Genomic DNA, 18147 nt, shown 5'->3' on the forward strand with positions numbered 1-18147 from the left:
AGCAAACTATAGAACTTCATTCCCCATAATCCACCGAATAACGGCATGCATACAGATGGCCAATAGAACCTGTTCCCTGAGAATTAAGAGGCGTAAGGATACTTCCCACCGCGCACCAGCCAGCCAGTTAGTTGCCAACTAACCAACAGCAGTATAATCAATGTAAGTATCATACTTTTTATTTCGTGGAGTAGTGCAATATTGGGAGACCAAAGTAAGACAAAGCTTCGAAATGCATCAAATAAACCTTGGTCTGGCAAGTACGACATGCCACGGGCCTTTCCCGTTAACTGCCTTTGCACCTAATGACTGAGTAAAAAAAAAATCGCAGCGAATAGATTGCTAGCTAGCTGTTACCACCAGTGAAGGAAATTGATTCTACTTGCTATCCGACAACACATGGTTAGAGAAAAAAGGAACGTCAATGTCCTGCTAGGCCTGTGCCGAGAGTGCACGTGAACAGTATTGATAACGGGTTAGCTTGCTTATTTGTAAGCTACATTAACATTGACACTGTTCCTTTTGCATCAGTTAATGGTGATGTACAATATCACTGTGTTATCTATATACTATATCGATGTTATTTAGTAAACAGTTCGACTGTGAGTAAAAAGTTGTTTGCTAGCTAACTAGCTGAGGTTTTTCTCAGTTTTCATTGCTTGACCGCTTAACAAACCCTTCGATTTGTTATTAAAAGTTCATATAGCTCACCTAGGTCACAAGATAATATGAATATCATAAACATACAAAATCCATCCAAAAACAACTGAGTGGCACCACATTTCATATATTTGTTGTAATTTGACTAAGTGAAATTAACAATGCATTGTAATCTCTCTATCTCTCACACGCTGTCTCTCTCCTCTTCATGTTTCAGAATGCCAAAATCAAAGGAAGATCTGTCATCCTCTCCTGGAAGTGACTCTGACAGTGAAGTGGAGACAAAGGTTTGCTAATTGGTTTCCAGTTGATTTTTCATAACCTCAGCATAAGGTTCACTCTCAGCTTTCATAGTTGTTTTTCCCACCTTGTGAATTCATTGTCACAACTACTATCCCAGACTTCCTTGCATAATAATATTTAATAATAAACTGTGGGCAGTAACATAATCTGCCAAGAGGCATGCACACAGAAAAAGGGTATAAAAAGGTATCTCCATCTTCAAAGTTGATTTCCACATTCTCTTGTACAAAAGTAAATTAATTGACTGAAAAATGCCTTTTTTATTCTTCTTTTCTCCTTGCATAACTCTGTATTGCCTGATTTTTCTGAAACTTCTAGGCTTCATAATTCATACTCAGCCACACCTGACATGACCACTAAAGGTATTTTTATCCACGCACATTTCACATAGTTTTTGGTCCATAGTTCTGCCTGTATGGTGACAAATTATTCTTTTGTAACTTCCACAAAACTCGTTGATCTGACATTACTGCCTTTGCACAAATTTCCCAGCCTTGCAGCGTACGGTCCATAAATTAGTGGCGGATAATTTATTTATTTTTTCCTATAGTTCCTTGGCTTGCTCTTTGTACGGCTTCTGTAAAAATATATTTTGCACATTACAATAGGCTGGCTTCTCACTGCGCGACATAATTGGGCATCCTGGGTCCTAAGTTCGATTTTTAAAAATCTGAATTTTGCTATGCCTAGCCCTTACTGTATGTGTGCATGTGGAGTAAGGGTGATGCCGGATCATTGTGCAGTGGTACATTGTGACATACTTACATTCTCCTAATGGCAGACAAAAGAAGCTATTTCACGAACGCACTTTTATGAAAGGCTTCAATTTTCCAGCCTGATATAAAAAAGGGCACAGAAATGCACAGTGTGCGTACACCTCACGCAATGTGACTGGTACCACACTGGCAGGTAACAAGCATTAATGCAGCATGGATGTCAGGTGTGACTGGCTACTGAGGGTAGTAATTTACCAGTATCGGGGTGCAGATTATTCCTCCCAATTTTACAGTTACTGCTGTAATGTCTACCTGCACAGCGAACCCTGAAGCTGAAGGGCCTGTACTCTCCTGAAAGCCTGTGACAATGCACTCACCGCAAGTTGCACAGCATTGCCTGAATGCTGATTGGAGGGTGACTGCTGATAGGCTGTAGGTGTCCGCTGAAAGATTTTGATTGAGTAATTTAGTTGTAACCATGACCACCCTATCAAGACCAAGCCCCGTGTCCGACAGCTGTGGTCATAGTTGGTTAGTGTCATAGTTAATGTGACTAATGTCAGCCTTCGGCTGTATGTCCCAGCATGCATCCTTGCCTGGCAGCTGCACCAACTCAGTCAATAACTGGTGGTTTCTCGTGTGAAACTCTGTAGCTCTGTGCTCGGTTCACTTATCTGTGCATTTTTTATTTTACATTTTTTGTATATAATATTCAGTGTTTTACCAGTTTTTCTCTTAGGCCATGTGCGAGAAATGCAAAAAGCTTGGTATAAAGTTTGCAAATATATTTGAATATTGTGCTTTTCCCTTATTGTCTGTGCTGCATTGATAACCGCCTTTGCTGAGTTGCCAGTGCTTCCCTTCTCTAAAATGCCATGTAGGTGATGGTTATAGGCAGTTGTTCCTTTGAAAGTCTTGCTGGTGAGTAAATGGATACCCCCCCCCCCCTTCACAGGCTAAGAGGAAGAAGCCTAGTGAACCAGAGAAGCCAGCAAAGAAACCAAAGCCTGGAGAGAGCTCCCGGGGAGGTGCATCTTCCAAAGGTGACAGCAACGAAGACAACATGTTCCAGGTAAGAGGCGCCCACTTTAACATTGGTGGATCCATTACAGTTCGATGCCCAGAGAGAGTCTTTTGGGTGATTTGTACAAGTCTGTGAAGGACAACCTGGTATGGGAGATCAACCCAGTGTGCTGGTTCATTAAGTGTCAGTCATTGCTTTGACAGAGCATCTCGTTGAAATGTACGGCTTGATTCCTCAAACTGCTTTGTGTGTGTGTGCGTATTTGTGTGCGTATGTGCATGTAAGATTGGGAAGATGAGGTACGTCACTGTTCGGGACTTCAAAGGAAAAGTCCTGATTGACATCCGCGAGTACTGGACCGACCAGGCGGGGGAAATGAAGCCAGGGAAGAAAGGTAAGCCCTGTTCGTCTCGCCCCATTTCAAAACGCCGCTCTCCAGTCAGACACCTGACAAACAGAATGAACCTTGAAAGATGACATCATGCAGAGCACACATTTTTGAATTTACCTTGGCTTAGCCTAGCGAGCAGTCTTCCAACATCATCCTGGGTGACTTGTTGTGTATGGCTGAGGATGATTACACCCCCCGCCTCCACCCTCTTGGACCTCTGTCAACAAGGCAAAGAGTCTTTCCATAAACGCAGAGAAGTTGTCCAGTCTAGTGTTCTTCAGCCCGTTGCTCATTCGCTTCAGATGAGTTGTTGTCCATTTGGTCCGACAGCACACGCCTTGGTTAAAGAAACATAAAACCATCTTGACGTCCATTTCAAATCTGCAGGCATTTCCTTGAGTGCGGAACAGTGGATGCAGCTGAAAGAACAGATGTCTGATATCGACGACGCCGTGAAGAGACTGTAAACCCCTTTGATATTTGTTTAGAAGTTGAGCTTATTTTGCGTTTTTAGATTTTGCCGCCAACGTTTATACTGGCAGAAGGGTTTTCTAACAGACTGATTTTTTTTTTTAAGCCCCATGAATCTTTACAGTTCAACTGAATTTAGAATATTTTCTGCATGTGCTGTGTAGTGTGTTCTGTGCAATGCCAGTGGGGTACCATGTCATTTTTGGGCTGCTCAATGAAGGGGGAGGGAGGGGGGAGAAATTGGGATGGGGTACAATTGTTAGTGTTCAATAAAGCCAATAAATGGGCTCCACTTTAAAATGTTCCTATTTTGTAATTTGTCTTTGTGTACTGCTTTGGGTAACTTGTCCCCCCCCCCCCCCCCCTCCCGCTCCAAGCATCACAATTACCCTCTTGATTGACTTAATAGGCCCTGGTTGCGTAATCGTAAATGGCATTGAGCTCTGGAGGTCAGGGTTAGGTTTTTTTTATTCCCTGAGTATAATATAATTCTGTTTTTCCGTTTAGCATTGTTAGTGCTGTGTCAAAGGTAAATTTATCTACTAAAGCTCAACCGTGAACAGTCAAATGAGTGAAGTCTCTTAATACATCGATCGAGGCACATCTTGCAAACTGCAGGCCGTTTGGAGTATTTAGCCCTGTTAGACCCCAGCACGAGAGCATTTGTTAAGCGTGGGAGCACTCAACTTTGTAAGAGTTTCCACTCTGTCTTCACTTTGGGGGGGAAATGTAATCGTGTTAAGGAATAAAGGCTGACAGATGTAGATGTGTTTTTAGCGTGCAGCCGATGGCAGTGCTCGCGCTGTCCTCCTTTTGATGGGCTCTGCCTGTGGTATCCTGGCATAATGGGGTCTGTGCGCACCCCCCTCTTCTCCGTAGACACAGACCAGACACTGGCGTGACAAACGTGTTTTCAATTTGGCCGATCAAAAGGGCCATCCTCCCAATTGCATTTGATGTCAGAATTTAATCAAGGCCTTTGTTTGTGTCGCATTTGAATACCCAGGACCGACGGTGGGCCAGCGTGGTCGGGTCGGACGTGCAAAAACAAGATAAGCGTAATGGGTTTTAGTGCACTGATTTCGGGGGGGACGAGTACCAAGATGCAATTAGGCTCGCAAACCAGAGTTGATCATTGTGGTTTTATTAGAATTAGTATTCTTTTTTATTTATTTTTTTGGATGAGCAAACTAATGGATGAACAAATGACCATTCACTACCACTGAATGGGGTCTCTGTGACTGGAAACTGGGCTGCAGCTTTTCATATGCGTGGTGTGGTTGTGTATTTTCCGAAAAGGTGTGCTCATTTTCAGCGAGTCAAGAAAATATACCTTTATGCCGGTTGTGCGAAAAATTGGAAATTATGAAATGGACGATGAAGATTAACATTTCAAGACTGCGTACTATTTGTGAAATTAGCTATTATACCCTGTATTATTCTGTCTTTGAGTGTTAGATCCTTTGAAACATTAAATGACTCTAAAGACATTGTGAAAGAAAATGGAAGCAAAAGTGGAATCAATGCAGCCTCCATGACCTTGTTGAGGAAAAAAACGTTTTGCCACAAGGTGGTGCTATTTGCAAACTTTCTCCTTGTTCCTTTCATTTCACTTGCTCCCCAGTACCCAGAATCCCAGCTATAAATGTCTGAAGTAGAAAGACTGCACAAAGCAAAGGAAACTATTCTTCTATCTGTATGTTTTTTTTCTGCTTTTGGTTTAGATAGTGCTATATAGAAGCTATTATGATAAATGGATAGCGCACAAAGAAGCTGTATTTATAAAAAATTACGTTCATATAATTTAATATTATACTTTAGGATATTGTTGAATGATAGGGTACATTCGGTGTATCTGTCCAATCATTGATATGTTTTGGAGAAAATTTCCTCCAAGATGCTAAAGTATTTTTTTTATAATCCATTCACTTCTTGCAATGTAGTTCAATGTTATACAGGGACATGTGGCACCTATTCAATAATGTGGATTTAAAGTGATTTTGCACCCCCACTCCCCCATTGTTCCAGATATAATTTAATTGCCTGATTTGGCTTTTTTGTGCTACATGACCATAAGAGAGCGATGGCCACAAGTGTGGATTCTCAGAACGCTATAGCTGATGCCTTTTAACAGCATAACCATAGTAATGATTTATTTGTGTCATAAGAGATATGAAGTAACATCTGCGGATCCATTTATCCACAGCCCAGCTGTCAAAGTGAGGCATGCGATGAAGTGCTAAAAGTCTGTCACAGTGAGTTATAATGAAAAGGATATATCCTCTCTTACACACGCGAGGCTTCTCCCATAAAATCAGCCTTGAAAGGGATACTCTTTTCTTGCATGCTCTTTTCTTGCTCTGAGTTGTGTGGCCAAACCCAAGCAAACCTGCAGGCACTCGATAATGTGGCAGCAGCGGCGGCTGAGAAAGTGGGTTCTCAGAACGGCTGCTTTTCACAAAGAGGGGGTCACCCTGGAATGGTTTTTTATGATGGATTGAGGCATGCGAAGCGCACGGCGAAAGAAAAAAGAACAGGGAGGGGAGACGGAAGAAAAGGCCAGACGGGCTTCGGTGGGCTCCGGTTGCAGATGCCTCCACCGGTGGAAAAGTCCACATCTGCCTTCATTTGCGTGATCTGGAATACGGCATCGCACCCACGCTTCGATGTCTGTGGTCCCCGGGTCTCCTCCCCGGCTCACTGGAACCCCCGGTGTAAAATTGCACTGTTTGCTAGCCTACCTCAAAGCCCCGGTTTCGTTTATTTGGGGTAATACCGATCTAGGACGGGGTGGGGGGATGTGTCTCATCTCTGTTTTAATGTGAGAGGGGGAATGTAGGTGTGAAAGCCTTCCAGCTGCCTCTCGATGGGTTTCCCCATTCTTCTGTTGTTTTGCTCCGTCGAGGCTAATATAAAAGATCCCGTTTCGTGGAAGGAATGCGTTCTTCCATCGAGATGTGAAATGCATATTGATTATGGGGTTCCTTGAATTTCCTGACCGTGACAGAGATGGTATTGGCAGTGGCCCGGCGCAGTTATTAAACTGCAGCGGGATCTGGCCAATTTGTTCAACTTTTTATTACCTGAACAATGGACACATGGTGTCAGGAACTTTACGGGCCCCAGATTTTTGGAAGAGGAAGGATAATTCATCTTCAGCTTGTCAGCGTTGGGAGGGAACTTTCCCTAACTGCTCCACCCTGTTATTCCAAGAGCCCTTCAGCCACTGCCTTTCGATAGGAAAACCCTCTCTCTGAGTGACTGTAAGATTGTTCAGGTGCACCCAAACAATTTCATAGCCTATTTCCTCTTGTATTGCACTTACACGGCCTGGAAAAAATGGAGTTGGCCACGGGAAATAAGCTTCATACCAACTGCGCTTGATTATGTCCTTTTCTACGAGATGTCATGTAAGACAATCAACTGCATAAAAACAGCTGCCCAGTTTTCGGGGATTATGCAGTAATGTATAATGTGCTGTTATGTTGTAAACGATTATGCAATACGTTATGCATTATTTAATTACACAAAAAATATCCAACGTGCCACATGTGTAAAAAATTGTGTACGAGCTGCAAAAATTCAGTGTCACTCTGATCTGATAAAATGTTCCTTTATTTCATCTAATGATCACAACCGGTTCTCATTCCTGACCTTTTCCGAAAGTTTCTTTCACCAAACTTTTCCCTAAATGAAAACGTTCTTGAGGAGCCTATGTGAAATCTTATAAACACAACCGCGTCGATTTCAGTTTCCCAGCAAGGCTTGCCTTGTTAGACTGTTGGCTTAGCACAGGACTGTCTCGGAAGTATTGAATATTATGCGGGTGTTTAATGCGAAAAAGTGTGGAATTTACGGTGTCAGGAAGCAATGTCCGTGTAACCATGTAACACCGCAGCGCTGAATTCCTTCCTACTCCAGTCTAGAGATGTTTGTGTTGCTGCCAGTTCCACCATGCCCGTTTACACTGACAGCATATCGTCTGGCCTGCGTTGCCAATAATCATGCTTCTGAATATGCAGACGCCAGGTATTAACTATCCGAACGATTATTTCTGTTGTTGAAACTATAACAATAATGACAATTTTTACAACTACGACTGTAATAATTATAGTAATAATATATTTTTTTTAAACTAGATTGCAACGATTTGGCAAATGAATTCTCAGACAACACCAGTGCAATCACATCTCTATAATTGGTTAGCTAGCTTTTCCTACAAGTATTAAAATCCCGTATACTTGCACCCTTTCGTGACATCTGTTTCTGGCATCTCTCCTCCTCCTCCTCTTTCCACCTTTCCGACTTGCACTTCAGTGTTTTATGATGGCTACAGGTGGATAAACACCCCTGTCCTAATGGCCAGGTGTGATCTTTTACTCAGACATCGAGCCAAAGATAATGTTATTCATTCCTGCAAATGACGTCTACAACCTTGTATCTATTATTTCTTATATACCAAAATAATAATAATGCAGAATAACATGTGTAGCGCATCTGTGTCGTCAATAGTGCGCATTTACATAATTTTTTAAACGACTAGAGCAGTATGCAAATTATAAATTGGTTCAAAATAAATATGTAATAAAATCATGGTGGAAATGTCTTAGGCCAAATGGGATTTTGGTCAACGGCCATTTATTAATTTTTCACCGTACATGACCGTGCATCAGCAGTAGCCGGAGCCAAAGAAACGTCTTGCGGAAAACGCAGGATTGAGGTTATAGTGTTGTTTCTTGTCAATCCGGCGGCACATGTGGTGTTTTGTGGAGGACTGAGACGCAGCGTGGTTCCGTGTTCGGGTTACGCAGACAGTGCGGCACTGTGCCACGAGCGCGCCGAGCTCTCGCTGCCCGCGGCTGTTGACGTTGGCCGGCGAGCGGTGTGGAATGCGGCGGCCTGTTGATCGCTCCCTGCTTAGCTGGGGCAGAGCCACCTCATCGGACCCACTGAAAAAAAGCCCTGCTGCGAGGAGTCTCCCTCCCCACCTGGAGTTCCTTCCACAGAACCCCCGAGGCCCCCCATCCCCCCAGGGTCATCTGAAGGTGGTCCTTCTCACCAGCCCAAGGGAGGATTATGAACCTGCCAGGCGGTCTGGTCACCTCCTATTCCAGGTGAAACGGAGATCCCTCACTGACAGCTGATGCAGAGATTCACTTCCTTTTAACTGGTGAAAAACAGGTATTCAGTCCACAGTTAGCATTGAAGCATCCAGGAAAATGTCATTTGGTTTTAGACTCCAGGGTTTATTGGCTAACGAAACAGACTTACTTCTAGCAGCACAGTAGGATAGCATGTCTCTGCCCAGCAACACAATGTTGTGAGGCTGTGGGCCTAACATATCTCAGTAAGTTACTATGACAATCGCCTTAGCATGAGTTCTTAAAAGGATTATGCAATAAGTCACAATGTGCACTGAGCAGCTGTAGAAGCATATAAGTGATGTTAGTCTTCCTAGATGCAATATGTAGTTTATATTTAGCTGTGCTATTAATATTGTGTTATATGTGGCCCAGAAGGAGTCTGACATACAGTACAGCTGTCGGAAAATGATTCTGAAGAAAAAACAAACTACTATCTCGTCAAGAAATTAACAACATGCTGACAAATCTTATGACTAGCGTTTGCAATTTGAAGTGTCGATATTCAGTTCAAATGTATAACATGAGACATTGAAATCATGACATAAAATCTTCGGGGCCAAACATTTTACAGCATTTTGTAGGCCTGGCTGTGTCCATGCTGCATAGGGCCATTAGTTGTGTTGCATTTAGCAAATAATATCACCTATCTGTCACTTAATTACTGCTAAGAGTTGGCTGGAGATGTGGAAAATAAATTCTCGTTATGCTGGTCCTCCCACGACTTAGTGTGTTTTCTATGGAAAACACATGGTGATTAATGGAAAAAGATAAAGTTGGGAAAGGAACTCATTACGGACCCAAAACCCTGGGTTTGACGGTACAGCCTGAAGGGCCCACATCAAAACCACGAGCACGGGGCGATTGTTCGGTTGGCCAGTGTCCAGCACACGTGTACAAGAACTTTACAGCCATTTTATATCAGCACTGACTGGCTGTACGTACGGCAAACGTCAGACAAAGGTGTTTTTAAGTACGGCATTTGACTGGAAGGGAGTTTACATGAACCTTTTCAGTCTTTCAGTCACATCGGTTTACAAGTACAAATAATGAATCTTATATACATATATAGTATAAACGCACACAGACACACACACAGACGCACACACACATTTAAATCAGAAACATCTAAAATAGTTCAAGCCTTAATAAGCCTTTAAATGTGTGCCAAACAGAATGGCCATTTTCAAGAGCCTCCAAGGACGCTAATCCCCAAGTTACTCATTTTATCCCTGACAACTACAAGTGAATGACACCGTGGCCTTTACATTTTGTGTACTCACGTAGTGTTGCTACCACCCCGGGGAATGTATACTGACGTGTAATGCCTTTGTACTCACCAAGTAACCAAACGCGTCTGTTTCCACAAGGACAGAATGTACACACAGTAAGAACATGTAACTGGATCTTGAGACGGACCATGAGACGTGGATCCACCGTGGGGTGATCTGTGACTTGCAAACAGGCAAGGGAGCGTCTCTTACGTAGAAGGGCCAGCCACAGACAATGTCAACATTCAGCATTCCTGTTCAGAAACACATCTGAACTGTGGGCCATGTGCGGGATGTTTGCGAAGCGATCCGCTTTTCTCTGTCCTGTATGATCAGGGGCTATCTGCTCTTGTTATTGGTGAGCATGTACATTCCACAGCCAATAGCAGCACACTGACCTTAAGCATCCTCCAGCCCTGACTGGTATATAATCCCAGTGCTATAGCCTCTCATGCGGTATGCATGGGGGTGCATCCACAAGTCTGCAATACTTTTCCATTTTGCCCTTTTGCATTTGTACCCCAGTGCTTGAATAGAATGAATCAATATTGTATCTGTTTAGCTGAATATCTGGATTCAGTGGAGCTGCACTTTATTTTGCATAAACAACTGCATGCTTTTTTCACAAGCTAAACTATTACCCTCACCTATAATTCATAGCAAATGCCTTTTTTGTGAGGCGAGTGTTGTGATGGTGAAACAATTCCAAAATGGAACATTTTGCAACCTGAAAAACTCAATCCCAACGAGGACGTTATGTAACAAATATGCACATTTCTGATGTTTTCTGTTTTGTGGGAAACGGGTTGACTTAGATTTGATGCAGTAGTGTAACGGAAAAGACGCGGCCGCACCACGAGCCAATGAATATGCAAATGCTTTTGATCCCAAAGCGGTAATCTGTGAACGTGTTGCTGACAGAATAGATGAGATCATCCCTTTCCCCTCATGCGCTCTGTTGCTCCTGGGGTATTTCCATATGACACAAAATTTCAGACAGTGCGGTCTTCTGCTGATAGCCACTAGGCAGTCCACCACGAGAGTAGAGTTTTATCACCATGGTTACTGTATACCTAAGGAAAACAAGCATGTTGATTGCTGCAATCCAGTGCAATCCAATAGAATTCCAAGCCACATGTTCCCATTGTCTAGCTGAGTAGTGTTTGTGCATTGATGTTTTCCACAATGATTTACACCGCACTATATAAACTTGCTTTACTTAATGGGGGACCACCCCCCACCCCCCCCATTGTTTCACAAAGAGTCATACAGGGCCAATGAAAAATATACAGGGGCAAACAAAAAAACAAAAAAAGATTAAATTAGATTGTGAGTGCTTAGTGATTTAGACATTGTTTACTTCCCTGTTCAATTAGAGTAATTTTTAAAAATGTCGAATGCAGAATCACCAGGCAGGGTGTGATATGCGCAGTTCTGGGAAAACGGGACAAAATATGTCCTTCGGGTAAAAGGCAATCAGTCCCGCATGCTTAACTGACAAATCAACTGAACAAGGGGAGAACTGAACGCTTTATGTCCCACTCACATGCTGGGCGATCAAGAAAGCCCCAGGCAACCATCACTTCACTAATTAAGTCACAAGCCTAATTTACAATGTTTTTCTACAGTTCACATTTCCATTTCTTTTAAATGTTTAATAAATGGAATATTCTGGAGTAAAATGGACCCCTAATGATGTGAAGGGGTTTTTAATGTGTTCTCATGGGAACACGGTCTATGTCTACACTTTGGAGGGTAAATGAAGTTTAGTGGAATGTCTGCAGCACAATTTGGAATTAAACTGTGGCAACATTATTATTTTGTTCCGAAAAACATTACTTTTATGACATCAAACTCTCCTTTTTATTGGGTATTTGCTGGACTTATAGTATAGTTATTTCCCATTTTTTCTGTCTTTGTTTTGTCACAATGTGATTTAACCCAGTCTGCTGGGATAACAAATGACCACGATGCATCATTTTTCACTGTAATTATATGTTACTAATTACTAATGACAATTTTCAGAGTACTCCATTGTTTCCTGGACGTATCTTTGTAATTAATTTGGCATTCTAGTACAGCCCCAGTCCTAGAGTGTCCGAGATGTTCCTGGTTTTTGCTCAATCCGAACTTATAACTACATAACTGGATGAACTATTGGGTTTAATGAATGCAGATGACAATGTGCTGGAGGTACTTTGCGTTTTACCATTCATACTATTAATAATACATCCAACTCTTGCAATCGAGCTTGAACGGGACAAAACTAAGAAACATCACTTCTAATGCAGGACCAGGGGTATCTACCCATTCTAGTCAATGCAAAATCGATGTTGTCCATCACACTTAAAGCCATGTAAGTCATCGTGATTCATTGTGCATAATGTTGATGTTTTGAAACTATTCTTGACTTTCACACCATTCCTGTTTTTAGCCCTGTACGCCATATGTATTACATAAGTACATAAGCATGCTCCATAGAATTTTGTGTTATAATTGAGTTTATAGGCTTATGGCATTCTGAAAAAAAAAAAAACAGTTTAATTTGTGCAGAGATGGTCTAATCCTGTTTCCATGGGGAGCGATTAATTATTATGATTAAGGAGCAGGCCGTCTCTGTAAGCTTGGCTTTTGGTGTATAAGTATACCTCGACTCCGGTGCCTTGGGCATTCTTTCCCCCCGCGGTGTGGACTCTGGGTCTCGTTAACCCGTCCCTGAGAGTTTGTTTTTACATGCCTGTGCGTTCGCCGCCACGGCCGCCCTTTAAAAGGCCGGAGGAATGCTGCCAGATGAGCCGCGCCGCGCCGGAGACCGCTCGGCGAGGAAGAGGAAGGACGCGCCAGGGTGCGTCTCCGGCGGGAGGCAAAAACACCCGAACTCCGTCGGGGGGCGGGGGGGGGGTCCAAATATGCTCTCTCTCTCTAAGTGTGAAATACTTTCAAAAAAGAAAAGAAAAGAAAAAAACACGAAACCCGGCCCTTTAAAACATTGTCTGCCCCGTTTGCTCGGCCTGGCTCTTCGCATGCTTGCATTCCATTCGCGACAGGGCTCTCCTCTCGACTTAGCGATGATATACGACGGCCCGCCGGCGTGACAAGCAGCCCGGGGGCTGGTTTACACCAGGCCACCATGTTTACAAGCCAGCGTAACAACGTACGAACTCTTGGCGCTACGGCCATGTCACGTGACCATGAACTGGACACAAACATGCTGTTTGCCAACAAAAAGGAGCAAGTGAGTATGATTTAGCACAGCTGATATTTTAAATATACAGATCATGGCTATATAATTAAATGTTCTCTCTCTCAGAAGGACAATGCCAGAAAGAGGTACTACGTGCAGTCATGCATTGCAAAACAAATCAGTCCATAAGGCGAGTCAATAAGATATGATGGATGATCAAGAGCTTTCTGTTTTTTACACTCTGACATTGGATTGTGTGGCCATCTGATTGTGCATACTGTATATGCAGCACTATTGCTGGTCCTCTTACTTGTGATACTCACGTTTCCTTTTTGAGCCAGCATTTTATCAGCTGAGGCGATTGCTTCCTGCATCACCCCAGGATTCTATTTCCTCTTTCAGATTCCGTCTCCCTCTGTAGGAAAACTCCATGCTAAATAGAGGTATAGTGTCTTGATGGCTAGTTATGTTTACCATTCAGCTGTCCTAGCATTGCTCTCTGCTAAGTTAGCAAAGGATGTCAAGGATATCAGTGCAGAAAAGCATGTGAAGTCAGATACCGCTTCACTTCAAGTCTGGCTCGCACGGACACGAGTCGGAGGAAGACGCTTCACCTGCAGCTTAACAGGTGGGCTCGAGGGTGTCCAGTTGACCAACAGGGATCACTTATGCATGATGAGATGCTGTGGTCAGGTTGACTGAAACCTGTCCTGTACTGGGTGACAAGAGCCAATTGTGCACCCGCCGTGTGGGGCAACCGCTTACAGTTAGCATCAGCACAGTCCCGATTTGAAACCTGACCGGTGGGCCATCTATTCTATACACTAGAACTGTGTCTTAATGGGATGAGCCACTCAGCAGCCCTTGAGTCCATGAGTGTCTGCTTCTTACTTTTCCTCTTACAGGGGATCAGAGGAATTGCTGGCAATACTCCTTTTCCTTCCTGCTCCGCTGCTGGTTAAAGGCTCCATGCTTCTCACGACATCCCCCAGTTAGCAGGAACAGTTAGCGTCAGGTTTCATTGGTCTGCATGGGCTCTTCGCTAGCTTCCCATCTGATAGTTTGAAACTGGTTCAGGAAGGAACTGTAAATCTTTTTTTCAGGAAGAGATTAATACCAGCGCTGCCTCCTTGTCTCTCTTGAGCAGAGCATGTGATAGCTCCAGCCCTGACAAAAGAAAAGAAGACAGATGTTTTTATTTTAAAGACACTAAATACAACATATAATACAAAAACATATTGTTATTTGCAATCTAAGCTTTTGAGAATATTTAATGCTATTAAAGGACAAATCATTTTGGAGTGAAATAAGACCAAGCTTGTTTCATCCCAAAATTATGAAATTGATTTAATACATTTTTTGGAATTTCTATGTTGAATTAGCTAGCAAGCTTGTAATGCTAGTGATGTAAGTATAAAAAGAACAAAATAAAATCAGGGTGTGTTTTCTTTCGCCATCTCACCTTTTATTACAGTCAATGCTACCATCAATGTCTCTGTTTTACAATAGTCACAACTGAATGGTTCCAGATTGATGCAACCATTGGATGCCACTGTCCATATCAGTCAGTGCTTTTTTTTCTGGTGCAATTGCATCATAACAGCTTAGTTAATTCATAGTGAGAGTAGAATAAGCTCAAATACAAACATAAATTAATCACATAACAGGGGTCTTTATCTGAAACGGAACATCTAGGCAATTTTTTTAGTATTAATTGTAAAATGTGTTGGAAACCCATGAAATATCTTCAGACCACCAACAAAGTAATTTTATTAGTGTATGTGCCAACCATGCCTGATATTTTATTGAGTATTCTGTTTATTGAACTGATATTTGATAACTTTAAGGCAAAAGGGTATTTGTTACTCTTGAGACTATATGGTCTCTTTTGTGTTTATATGAACTCATCAAAGACCACTTCACAGCAGTGGAGCCCCTTGTCTGAAACCAAACAGCCAAAGTTGTGAAACTCACGTCAAGGGAGAGAGGGGTTTATAATGCAATAGAGTGTCATTTAAACTTGCCAAGATGACCTGCTGTGCTATTAAAAAAGGAAATAAACTCTGCGGCTAGCATGCACGACCTCTCCAGACATGTAGCTGAAAAGCAATACTAAAAAAATGGGGCTTATCTCATTGTTTGATGTTAAAGAAACTAGGAGGTGGGTTTGAAAGTGCAATCATTAGACAAGGAAGGAAGTCATTCCAGAGGGGATGTTATGACATCCTTCAAAATTTTGTTTGAGACCCACAAGGAGTAAAAGTGCTTCGGGAAAACAGCTAGTCATGAAATTTAATGTGTTGCTCCCTGAGGAAAAAGAGCGCTTGGGCTGTTGAATTGCCTTTAAGCCATTAAGCAGCCATGTCTCTTTCCAATAAGCCTGCTGGAACAGCCATCACCTTGTTTTTGACCCAATTTTTCAAATGGTTACGGATGTGCGTTGGATGTAGAATATTTGCAGAGCTAAAATGAAATCCAATTGAACTGCTCATGAACTGTAGCTCAGCATTGACAATTATGGAGCAGATTATTGATCATACACCGAAAGCATTGCAAGAGTGACTCACCTCTGTTGTGAGGCAGGTGATTCTCTCAGCCTAAAATAAATACAGAAATGAATGGTTTCCTTCTGCCAGCCACAGTAGAAAGGCCAAGGTGTAAAAGGTAAGCATGATAACAACTGTTTATATTATTTTTACCTTCCCTTCTGCAAGCAACTACCATGGCACCATTGCAGTCTAGTTTGTGGGAGTTCTTGTAGAGTTTAGCCAACAATGATGATCGCTGTTTTACTATTTGTACACAGTAGAAAAATTCATGTCTGTGGCTTTTTCATGTAATGAAGGTGTAAAATGAAGGAGACATTAAAATGATTGTAAATGAGTGGCATTGATTTGTAAGAGGCATGTCCTTGAATTTAGCCAATGAAAAGACTGGACTTCACTTTTGGATTTCTCCATTGTGAATGGGCACACAAACAAATGGCATTTTCTTTTCCTCTTCTTCTTTTCTGTTTGATTAGACATGAACCTCATTATAACAGAGAATTATGTAATGTGTTTTTTTCTGAAACTAACTAACACACTGTTACTTAATTAAATTTGATCCAACCAAGGCGAATAAAACAGTGTAAAGGCCTTATCTGTAGCAGCCAGCGGTGGCAGCAAAGGAGGCCTGATCTTCCTCATGTTGTTCAAAACTGAGTAAAGCTTGTGAAAACTGACTACAGCCACTTTGAAAGCTTTAAACTTTTGATCCTAAGAAGCCAAAAAGTGCATATCACAGTGCATTTGATCTCCAAGAATTTTAGAATGAAATTGATATTACTGATACTCTGACAAAAGAAAACATGCTTGAACAGTGAAGAAGTCAACATTCAATTACAGATTTACAATACGTTACTGAACTGTTAACAATATGCAAATTCCTGATTGCAAACAAGCTTAGCAGCCAGGCAGACTTTAGCCTGAGGCATTAAACTGGCTGGTAAAATAGACAGTCTGAACGAAAAAGTTTATATGGATATATGGGTCAGAAGAGTGGGGCCTTACATTGAGGCCTCCAAGTTGGATGTGAAGACAAGCTTTCTCAAGTGTTGGCAGAGGCTCAAACAGTGTGCAAGTTTGGAGGTGAATGGGTTTCAGTCCTTACTGGTCTTAATGGGTGGTTGATTTTTACTTCTAACTGTTCCTGCTCTCACCTTTAAATGGGAGATAAAAAGAAGCAGCTGCCACTATGATTTGATTCATCATTGATGTTGTTAAGTGAAAGCATATAAGCCAGTGGGAGCAGACCAACTAGCTCCTCGAGTGAAATTATGACCTCACGGATGAATGATCAAAATGAACCCACTCACAGGAAGGAAGGAAAATGCACACATTTAAATGCATGTCCCCCCCCTCCCCCGTCTGTCTGTCCCACACACAGATACATGGTCATGCATGTTTTCTTCTAGTAAATAAAGGATGTCTTGTGTAATGGTTGCAGGATGGAAGGTATTATACAGTCTAGAACAATATAACAACTACTGCGCTGAAGGTAGAATGCAAACAAAACATTTTTTTCCATATTGCATGCGCCTACCATAAATATGGAAATACAAAAAGAAGTGGAAACAGTTTGTCGGAAATTGAATGGTCAGTGGTCATATGTCCTGAATTATGTTCACATTTCCTTTCATAACAAAAATTTTATTTCCACAAAATTAGACATTTTTTAAATGTGCCTAATGATGTAGGAGCTGTTTCTGTTTTCATGTAGTAGGAAAGCTGGGCCTTTTGTTCATTAGGAGGAAATTATTCTTTATAAAATGTTTATTTTGTGGTCCCGTGTCAACAAATGAGGCATTTTAAAGTTTCCTCATATCAAACCACATCCCTTACACACCCTGTTCTGGAAAGAAAATCTGAATCAGGACAATGTGTGTCCCCCTTTATAAGTCATTGAGACTGATAGTTTGTATGTGCTGTGAAAAATGATTACTGTTTAATTTAACCGAACTGCCAAGAAAGGGAAACTTCTGACTCAGAAGAAGCCACAGCGACAGCTTATTCCGATTTTATGAACCATAATATTCGCTAAAAGCAGCAGCATTTATCATTTATTTTTGTTTTGTGTGTTATTTAATAATTTAGGGGAGATGGGTTTTCAGAGATACTTTTGAAAACTCAGCGTTCAACAGTAGCAGTGATATCCCAATGAAGCCACACAACAAAATGTATTTTAAATGATGAATATTAATATGCACAAACCATTAAAAAATGCGCATGGTGCCATGGCCAGGTTGATGCATATTCCTGTCCTTTACTCTTCAACAAGCTGATTGGATTGAGACACTGGCTGACACAATGATTCAAAGTCCATCTAATGGATTCGGCCTGTTTCACATGCAATGAAATGCGATACATTTGCTTTGCTTTTGATATGGAAGAACTTCTGACAATTGGCTGAGCAACAGAAAGTCAAATATTGAATGGGCACTTAAGG

At 41.9% G+C, this 18147-nt stretch overlaps 1 protein-coding gene and 1 long non-coding RNA gene across 3 annotated transcripts; one reads left to right on the forward strand and one right to left on the reverse strand.

Annotated features, from left to right (window-relative positions):
• The first annotated feature begins 5 nt into the window (after positions 1–5).
• On the forward strand, positions 6–3869 carry sub1b (SUB1 regulator of transcription b). 2 transcript variants are annotated; one of them, XM_064296707.1, is made up of 5 exons: positions 6–162; positions 878–947; positions 2635–2751; positions 2989–3097; positions 3482–3869. In XM_064296707.1, the coding sequence occupies exons 2-5, from the start codon at positions 879–881 to the stop codon at positions 3559–3561; spliced, it is 375 nt and encodes a 124-aa protein (XP_064152777.1). In that variant the 5' UTR covers positions 6–162; position 878; the 3' UTR covers positions 3562–3869. The 2 variants fall into 2 exon arrangements, with proteins under 2 accessions (XP_064152777.1, XP_064152778.1); XM_064296708.1 differs by lacking the exon at positions 6–162 and adding an exon at positions 428–475.
• Positions 3870–8161: 4292 nt separating this feature from the next.
• On the reverse strand, positions 8162–10381 carry LOC135233306 (uncharacterized). Its single transcript, XR_010323805.1, has 2 exons — positions 10047–10381; positions 8162–8732 (listed from the first exon to the last, which is right to left on the reverse strand). It is a non-coding gene; the product is annotated as an uncharacterized LOC135233306 (long non-coding RNA).
• Between the last annotated feature and the right edge of the window lie 7766 nt (positions 10382–18147).

This window comes from Anguilla rostrata, chromosome 10, assembly GCF_018555375.3.
Source record: "Anguilla rostrata isolate EN2019 chromosome 10, ASM1855537v3, whole genome shotgun sequence".
Taxonomy (NCBI): domain Eukaryota; kingdom Metazoa; phylum Chordata; class Actinopteri; order Anguilliformes; family Anguillidae; genus Anguilla; species Anguilla rostrata.